The 9009-nt window shown below is 49.5% G+C and overlaps 1 protein-coding gene across 1 annotated transcript; it reads left to right on the top strand.

Annotated features, from left to right (window-relative positions):
* The first annotated feature begins 2125 nt into the window (after positions 1-2125).
* Positions 2126-8459, top strand: FANCG (FA complementation group G). The gene is made up of 14 exons (XM_021691374.1): positions 2126-2571; positions 2780-2870; positions 3249-3380; positions 3611-3813; positions 4745-4880; positions 5056-5186; positions 5287-5433; positions 5559-5710; positions 6101-6167; positions 6425-6714; positions 6863-6909; positions 7121-7276; positions 7726-7849; positions 7996-8459. Exons 1-14 carry the CDS (start codon positions 2257-2259, stop codon positions 8102-8104), a joined length of 2100 nt encoding a protein of 699 aa, XP_021547049.1. The 5' UTR covers positions 2126-2256; the 3' UTR covers positions 8105-8459.
* The last annotated feature ends 550 nt before the right edge of the window (positions 8460-9009 follow it).

The following is a 9009-nucleotide window of genomic DNA, read 5'->3' as shown; positions in this document are numbered from 1 at the left end:
TTTTTTTTTTTAAAGTAGTGTCCACACCCAAGGTAGGGCTTGAACTCTTGACTGAGATTTAAGAGACACGCTCTACGGACTGAGCCAGCTGCCCTAGTCTTTTCATTTACTTGATAGTGTTCTTTGTAGTACAAAATTTTAAAATTTTGATGAAGTCCAGTTCATCCTATATTTCTTTTGTTGCTTGTGCTTTTGGTGTTCATATGTAAGAAACCTTGTCTAATGCCACAATTTAGTTTTAGAAAATTTTCATCATTCCCACAAAGTTCCTATACTTTGTTTACAGTTGATCCCCAATTTCACTGTAGGCCACTGATCTGTTTTCTGTTTTTCTAAATTTGTCTTTTCTGGACATTTCATACAAATGGGATCATCAAATATGTGGTCTTTTGGTCTGGCTACTTTGACTTAGAATTTTTTGAGGTTCATTCATGTTGAAGCATGTATCAGTTTTTGCCTCTTTATTGCTGAGTCATAGTCCGTTGTATGGCTATGATCAGCTAATGGATGTTTGGATGTTTTTAGGGTTTTTTTTTTTTTTTAGCTATTATGAATATTTTTGGAGCTGCTATGAGCATTTGCATACCAATCTTGGTGTAGACATATGTTTTTGTTTTTCTTGGGAGGATTCCCTAGAGTGGAATTGCTGGGTCATATGATAAGCTTATCATTTACTTTTTAAGAAATTGCCAAACTATTTTCCAAGGTAACTATAATGTTTTATATTCCCACGGTGTATGAGAGTTCTAGTTTTTCCACATCCTCACCAACATTTGGTATCATCCATGTTTTTATTTTTTTTAAGTAGGCTCCACACCCAATGTGGAGCGAACTCACGACCCTGAGATCAAGAGTTGCACGCCCTACCGACCGAGCCACCCAGGCACCCCTGGCATTATCTGCATTTTTTAAATTGTAACCATTCTGTGTGCGTACATGTGTAATGGTATCTCACGGTTTTATTATTTTTTTAAAGATATTTTAAAGAAGATTTTGTTTTTTTAAGTAATCTCTACACCCAACATGGGGCTTGAACTTACAACCCCAAGATCAAGAGTCGCACACTACCAACTGAGCCAGCCAGGTTATCTCATGTTTTGTTTTGTTTTTGTTTTTTTAAAGATTATTTATTTGACAGACAGCGAGAGACAGCGAGAGAGGGAACACAAGCAGGGGGAGTGGGAGAGGGAGAAGCAGGCTTTCTGCGGAGCAGGGAACCTGATGTGGGCTTGATCGCAGAACCCTGGGATGATGACCTGAGTCCAAGGCCCCTGGGATCATGAACTGAGCCGAAGGCAGACGCTTAACGACTGAGCCACCCAGGCACCCTTATCTCATGGTTTTAATTTGCATTTCCCTGATGGCTAATGATTTTTTTATGTGTTGCTTAGCCATTCATGTATCTTTTTTCCGTAAAATGCCTATTCATATTTTTCTGTTCGTCTTAAAATAGTTTAATTTTTTTCATTATTGAGCGCTGAGAGTTACATATTGTGGATACTGGTCTGCTAGGAGGTGTATAATAATCTGAAAATAATTTCTCCATTTTTGACTTAATTTTCTTGATCTTGCCTTTGTAGCAAAAGAGTTTTTAATGTTAATGAAGTTCAGCTTATGCATATTGAGTTGATTTTATCTGTGGTAAGGGTCACAGTTTTGTTTTGTTTTTGCATACGGATATCCAAATCTCCTGCGTCCATTTGTTGAAAGGGGCAGGTACCTTTAGCAGTGAAGCCGGCCCAAGCCCTGGGCGATTCCGCCAGCAGACTGCATGGGGTTGAGCAAATGTGGTAGCGTGTTGGTGCTCCGTGGTGAACAAAGAAAGGATGGTTGGATTACCAAGGGCCTTGGTCTGGTCTCAGTTCCTTTTGGAGGTAATTTGTGCCAGGGCTGGGTTTTTTGTGGCGACTCTGGGCCGTACTACGATTCCCAGCATGCACTGCGCTGGCCTGCCCTCTGCGGAGGGGCAAAGCTAGACAGACCTGGAAGTGTGGCTGTGAGGGAAAGGCTGGGACACGGTTTCTGGTACGGAGATCGATTTCTCAAGGTTTTGGCCTGCGCGAGGGACTAGCAAGCCGAACCGTGAGAAGTACTACCTTCCCACTCAGACACACCCCCCCGTCCTCTGGCCCGCCGTAGCCTCCCTCTCCGATCGGGACCGGACTCGTTTCTTCCTCGAGTTTCCCGCGGGGACTAACTCTTGAAGACGACCAACTGCAGCCGAGAGTTTTGCCGGCCGGGCCAACCAGAGGCGAGATGGAAGAGGCGGGGGTGGGAGCCGCCAAATTGTCTAGGAGAGAGTCCGTTTCTCCTGTAAAGGGCGAGTCGCCCTTCCTGGGACCCCGAGAGGAGCAAAGGAGCTGCGGGGGGGTGCGGAAGCGCAGGGACCTCTCCCCGCTCGGGTGCGGACCGCGGCGGGGCCGGGCTTACCCTTCAGCAACCCCCTCCAGGTGTCCGGGCCCAGCCTCGGCCACCATGTCGCACCAGACCCCTCTAGGCTCCTCAGTGCCACACGCCAGCTGCCTAGACCTGTGGAGGGAAAAGAATGACCAGCTAGTTCGACAGGCCAAGGTAACACGGTTGCTGGGACCCTCGCTTTGCAGGCCCAAAATACCAGAAAGAGGGTTTCCGGTGGATTTACCGCAGCTGATGGGGAGGGATTGAGTTTGACTTCCCCCATCAGGAGCCAGAAATGACTGGAGAATGACATCCCTTGCCACTGCTGCAAGGGGAGAAATAAGGACTGATTCTCAGTGATACCTCATCCCACGTTTGTTAGGTGGCTCAGGACTCGGGTCTGTCTCTGAGGCGACAGCAGTTGGCTCAAGATGCACTGGAAGGGTTCAGGGGACTCCTCCATAGTCTGCGGGGTAAGCAGGATCCTCCTCAGGATGCTCAGTTACCTTCCTCCACAGCCAGAGACCAGCTCCTCTTCTGCATTTCTGGGACTGAGAAAATTACTAGGGGGCAGGGGATCCTATTTAAGTCACAGACAGGACTGGAGTGGAATTCTCTTTGGTGCAGGTGAATCTCTATGCCCCGCCCTCCCCCTGCCACGCGCCGGCGGCCCCCCCCCCCCATTTGAAGAAGTGGTTTCAGAGATGATCCAATCTGGAGAATTTTCTGCTCTTTCCAAACTGTGTGCAAACGGCCATTTTGGTTGGGGTGAGGTGATCTTTGGGTTTGGATCTTATTTGGGGAATCTTTCTGGGGGAAGTGGTCTGTGAGATCAGCTTGTGTTGCTCCAGGGCTCCCTGCGGCGGTTCCTGTTCTCCCCTTGGAATTGACTGTTACCTGCAATTTCATTACCCTGAGGGCGAGCCTGGCCCAGGGTTTCACTGAGGACCAGGCACAGGATATCCAACAGGGCTTGGAGAGAGGTGAGGGCCAGAGATTGCTTTCCATTTCCCTGCCAGACTGTCTGGGTTTAAGCCCTTGCAAAGGGGACAAGAGGAGCAATAAAATTTGTCACCTCCATGGACAGAGTTGCCATTCTCTTATCCTCCAGGTGCTCCTTAGACCAGGAGTACTTTTGTGACCTTTGGGCTCCTGCAGAAAAAGAAAACCAGAGATGAGGTCCCAACCTTAGCTGTATGTGTGTTCTCTACAGTGCTGGAGACCCAGGAGCAGCTGGGGCCTAGACTGGAATGTGGGCTCAGGGGGCTGTGGGACTCTGTTCTCCATTATTCCTCCCTTCTGCTGGAGCTGCTGCCTGCCCTTCACCACCTGGCTGGCCTGCAGGCTGCCCTCTGGCTAAGCACTGACTGTCTTGGGGACTTGACCTTCCTGCTGCAGACCTTGAATGGCAACCAGGTAATTTGGGAAGTAACCTGGACCTAAGGGTCTCTTCCTATCTCTCACCTGTCTCAGCTGCAGTAGCATCATTTTGTGCTGGAAAGGCTGCTGGGTTGGTGGTCAGAAGACGTGGGTTTCTCCGGGACTCTTGGTGGCTTGCTCTGGTTGGTCCCTCACTGGGGTGATTCTCTTGAGTGGTTGTTTTTGTTTTTTTAAGATTTATTTATTTGAGAGAGGGAGTGCGTGCATGGAGGGGAGGCATAGGGAGAGGGAGAGAATCTCAAGCAGACTCAAGCACAGAGCCGGATGTGGGGCTCAACCTCATGACCCTGAGATCATAATCTGAGCCCAAATCAAGAATCTGACACAACCAACCCAGTCACCCAGGCGCCCCTTGAGTGTTTTTTAAAATAGCTTAATGGGGGTGCCTGGGTGGCTCAGTCGTTAAGCGTCTGCCTCAGGCTCGGGACATGATCCCAGGGTCCTGGGATCGAGCAGTGCATCGGGCTCCCTGCTCCTCGGGAAGCCTGCTTCTCCCTCTCCCACTCCCCCTGCTTGTGTTCCCTCTCTCAGTGTGTCTCTCTCTGTCAAATAAATAAAGAAAATCTTAAAAAAAAAAAAAAGCTTAATGATCTTAGATAGGGTTAGGGCTTTTATTGACCTTGCTGAAGTCATCTCCCAGCCTCACTCTTCTCATCAGTAACCCACACATGGTCCTTGCCCTGTGTGTTCTGGGCTTATACTGAATGAGGAGGTGCACTAGAATAGATCATCAGTGCTCCCAAGTTTTTCTTCCTCCCTTTATCCTCGCCCCATAGCTATCTATACCTTAGAATTGAGGGAACAGGAATCAGGAGGACCCTTGATTCCAAGGTCCAGCCAGTATAGACTGAGATAGGAGAAGAGGTAGTTCTAGGCTTAGAGCCTCTGATCACCCTTCTTTCCTCAGAGTGAGGCCTCTGAGAATCTGCTGCGGCTTCTGAAAACTTGGAGCCCCCCAGCTGAGGAGTCAGATGCTCCATTGACCCTGCAGGATGCCCGGGGCTTAAGGGATGTCCTTCTTACTGCTTCTGCCTATCGCCAAGGTCAGCTAGCAATCTTACTCATCCCTTCCTCACCACTCCCTGTCTTAAGGGGTCCTTTGGCTCATACCTTCCCTGTCATGTCCCATTCAGCTCAGTGGAGCTTCTTTGTACTCTTGTTCCCTATCATCCCCTTGCCCTATGGGCTTCTTTAAGTTTAAACCCTGATTGACCTCAGGCCTCCGGGAGCTGATCACAGGAAGTCTGCCCAGGGCACTGAGCAGCCTGCAAGAAGCAGCCTCAGGTCTGTGCCCACGGCCTGTGTTGGTCCAGGTGTACACGGCTCTGGGGACCTGTCTCCGTAAAATGGTAAAGACAGTCCTAGCGTGGGTTGGGGAAACCATGGGTGTTATAGACAGCTTTCTGCTTTGTGAGGGTAGCTGAGGCTTGTGTCCTCTCAATCCTCTAGGGCAGTCCACAAAGAGCTCTGCTGTACTTGGTTGCAGCTCTGAAGGGGGGATCAACCTGGGGTCCCCCGCTTCTGGAGGCCTCCAGGCTGTATCGGCAACTGGGGAACACAGCAGCAGAGCTGGAGAGTCTGGAGCTGTTGGTTGAGGTAAGGAACTAAAGATACAGGGATCGCTGAAGTGCTTGTGTTAGGGAGACTAATCAAATTGTAAATAGAAGGAAATAGGGCTCCCAAAGATTATAGATATACTTTTTTCTTTTTGTCCCTTTTAGGCCTTGAATGTCACTCACAGTTCTGAAGCCCCCCAGCTTCTCATCGAGGTAGAGTTATTACTCCCCAGACTTCACCCAGCCTCACCCCTTCATTGTGGCACACAGAGCCAGGCCAAGTACTTGCTAGCAAGCCGATGCTTACACGTGGGAAGGTGAGGTTCCACTGCCTTGCTCATCTGAGCTCCTCTTCCCATTTCTGATGCCTTCCCTGGGGTATGACTCTGCTTCTGTTCTTGCAAGTCAGCTGTATGGACGAGTCAGTGGTAGGACATAGGTTTCCACTCCTCTACCTCCTGCCTTATCACTGGACCTGAACTTAAGACTCTTTACCCAGACACTAAGCTCTTGGATCTTTAAAACTCTGAAATCTCCTCCCAAATCCATTCTGTAAGGAGGGTAGATCCATACTGAGCTAGGATTGGAGCCCCAAGACCCCACTCTCCCCACTCCCCAGGGCCCTTGAGCATCCCTTTGTTAGCTAAGAGCCCTTGGAGGACCCTGCTAAAGGCCTAAGGTGAAGCTCGTGGGCTATGATTTCTCAGGGCAGAGGACGCTGCAGAGCATTACTTGGACCTGCTGGCTCTGGTGCTGGATGGCTTGGAGCCAAAGGTGGGTATGTCTTCAAGATTCTCTGTAATGGGGTGGGAGGGTTGTAGTCTCCTCTGGAGTAGAGCAGGACTGCTATTTTCTCTTTCTTCGGCTATTCTGTCTGCCCAAGTTGGAAGGCCAGACCAGGAAGGTTCCCAGAGCAAAGGGTCCGGGGTAGCAAGCAATAGGTGGTCTCTGTGTGGTACCAGAGCCTGGTGAAGAGGTTGGGCATGGTGGCTAATGTCTCTTTAAGACACTGCATCCTCCTCCCACCCCAGTTCTCCCCACCCCCTTCCCCCGCAGGGCCTTGTATGCCTGAGGTCTTCTTAGAGGCAGCGGCAGCACTGATCCAGGCAGGCCGAGCCCAGGATGCCTTGACTGTATGTGAGGAGCTGCTCAGCCGCACGTCATCTTTGCTTCCCAAGATGCCCCAGCTGTGGAAAGATGCCAGAAAAGGAACCAAGGAGTCACCACACTGCCCATCCTGGGTCTCTGCCACCTACCTGCTTCAGGGTCAAGCCTGGGTGCAGCTGGGGGCCCAAAAAGAGGCAATTAGTGAATTTAGCCGGTGAGCCCAGGAAGCCAACCAGGATCCTAGGGGAAGTATGGAGGGATAATTTGCTGATTGGGACCTGAGTTGGTAAACTCCATTCTTACCGACTCACCCCAGAGTTTCTGAGTTTGACTTCATACCCCTATTCTGTGTCCCATTTCAGGTGCCTTGAGCTGCTCTTCCGGGCCATTCCTAAGGACAAAGAACAAGGTGATCTAGACTCTCAATTTTCCTCTTCCCTTCTGGAAGTGGGGGTGGTGAATGTGTTGCCTTTCCATGTGTCCTAGCCTACCAAGAGACTTAAAAAAAAAAAAAAAAGGGACTCCAGACATAAGAAGAGAAAGAGGAGTACTTGGGGTTCTGTCATACTAGGTGCCTGTGTAGCAGGGACACACTTTTTTGACTTTGGGGTGGTCCCCAGGGCCTGCTTCCAATGGTGAGAAGGGGTGTGTATCAGATATGACACTACAACAGCTTCGGGCAGCTGCCCTGATTAGTCGTGGACTGCAGTGGGTGGCCAGTGGCCAAGATACCAAAGCCCTACAGGACTTCCTCCTCAGTGTGCAAATGTGCCCAGGTATGTATATTTGCATGACATTAGCTATGCTCAGATGCACAAGGACAGAGAGGCTCATGGGGGGCCCTTGGGGATCAGTGGAAGAGTGATGTTCCCAGATAGAAGGGGATGAATGGGGTTGTACGTATATACCTAGGGATATACCCAGGTTTGAAGACATTTGCAAGTGTGTGTGAAGGCTCTCCGGAGTTCCTCAGTCTTCCCAATGTCCTCAGAGACAAAGGCCGTAACTGTGCTGGGAGTATGTTGGGGAGAAGCAGAGTCAGCTGAGCCCTTTGTCTTGGGCAGGCAGTACCCAGGGATAGGAATGGTTGGGAATGGAACCTCCTGGTTCCATGTGTGACTGTAGAAAAGATAACTTTCCTGCTCTAGGCCTCAGTTTCTCCTTTTATAAAATGCTTAAGGCTGTGTCAAGTTCTAAGCGTTTCTACTCTGGGGTGGGGCTACAGGTAATCAAGATGCTTCCTTTCACCTGCTTCAGACTCTGAGGAGGATGGATCGGAGGGATGAGGCCACTGCTCTCTGGTGGAGGCTAGAGGCCCAAACTAAGTTGCCACAGGAGAATGCTGCATGGTAAGGCTAAGGCCTGTGGGCTTGGGGCTGAGGGCATCCTGGAGTCCTTGAGTCTGTTGGGGGTGGTGATGAATGAAAGGGAGGGAATGGCTGCCCAACCTTCCACCTATCCTTCACCCTTAGACATCACTCTTTTTGCTCTCCAGGTCTCTCCCCCTGTACCTAGAAACCTATTTGGGCTGGATTCGTTTCCCTGACCGTGAAACTCTTCTTGAGGAGTTTCAGACATCTCTGCCGGAGCCTTGTGATCTGTAGCTGCCACATTTTAAAGAGCCTGAGCTGGGGCTCCAGTGGCCCATTTCTCTGTGGGGAGGGTTTTCTGCTTTACCACTCTTGGGGGATGTGGGTGAAACTAATCATTCCTATATAAGTCTGGCATTGGAGAAGTTGGTAGTAGTCCTGCAAAATTTGGCCTAGTTACTGCCATTCTGGTTCCAGAGAAAGCTCCCTTGCCACCATAAAGGCATTAACTTTGCTTATGACACCTTTTTTCCTGTTTTCCTTTTAATCGTGTTTAGTAAAATCTCATATTTATCTCGTTTGCCTACTACACATACTTGACTGGGAAGGCTCACAGCTGTCTGATTCAGTTGAGTGCTGATTATCTAAGATGCCCTCTCCCAACATCATCTACCTTATGAGATTGAGTTCTGGGTAGAAGAAAGGGCCACAGGAATCCTTGCAGTGGCTTTGGTTCTTTCTGTTGCCTAAAAGCCAGAGTCTCAAAGCCCAGGATCCTGTGCAAGGTCACAGAATGAGTGGAGCTGGGTCTGGAAGGTGGTCTGGGCAGGCCTCTCAGGACAAGGGCAAGTTTTTGATTCTTAGAGGGGAGGGACAAGCAGACCTCTGAGTCTCTGAGTGACTCCCTACCCCAATCCCAAATTCTAGAAATTAATTTAATCAGCATGATACCAGAGCTGTTTATTGAATTTAGTCAGGGCTAGCTGGCATTTGGGGCCCAAGGACTTCAAGTCTCAGCATGCAATTTTCTTGCTGCTTTGGGTTCTGTTGAATCTACTGTGTTCTGTGGTTGCCTTTTGACCCGTTTTTGGAGTTGAGTGCCCTCCCTCCTCTAACCATTAATATAAATACCCAGTGGTAAGAGGAAGCATGTACCTCCAAGCCCTGAGGAAATGTAAAGCCTATGGGATTAGGGTTAC

Source organism: Neomonachus schauinslandi, chromosome 13 (assembly GCF_002201575.2).
Source record: "Neomonachus schauinslandi chromosome 13, ASM220157v2, whole genome shotgun sequence".
NCBI classification, from domain to species: domain Eukaryota; kingdom Metazoa; phylum Chordata; class Mammalia; order Carnivora; family Phocidae; genus Neomonachus; species Neomonachus schauinslandi.
Note: the sequence above shows the minus strand (reverse complement) of the source record. Positions and strands in the feature narration are given on the sequence as shown.

Coding starts and splice junctions, on each gene's coding strand:
- FANCG (XM_021691374.1), top strand. CDS start 2,257: ATGGAAGAGGCGGGGGTGGGAGCCGCCAAATTGTCTAGGAGAGAGTCC. Junction 6,168..6,424: donor TGGATGGCTTGGAGCCAAAG/GTGGGTATGTCT, acceptor CTCCCACCCCAG/TTCTCCCCACCCCCTTCCCC. Junction 7,850..7,995: donor CCACAGGAGAATGCTGCATG/GTAAGGCTAAGG, acceptor TTTGCTCTCCAG/GTCTCTCCCCCTGTACCTAG.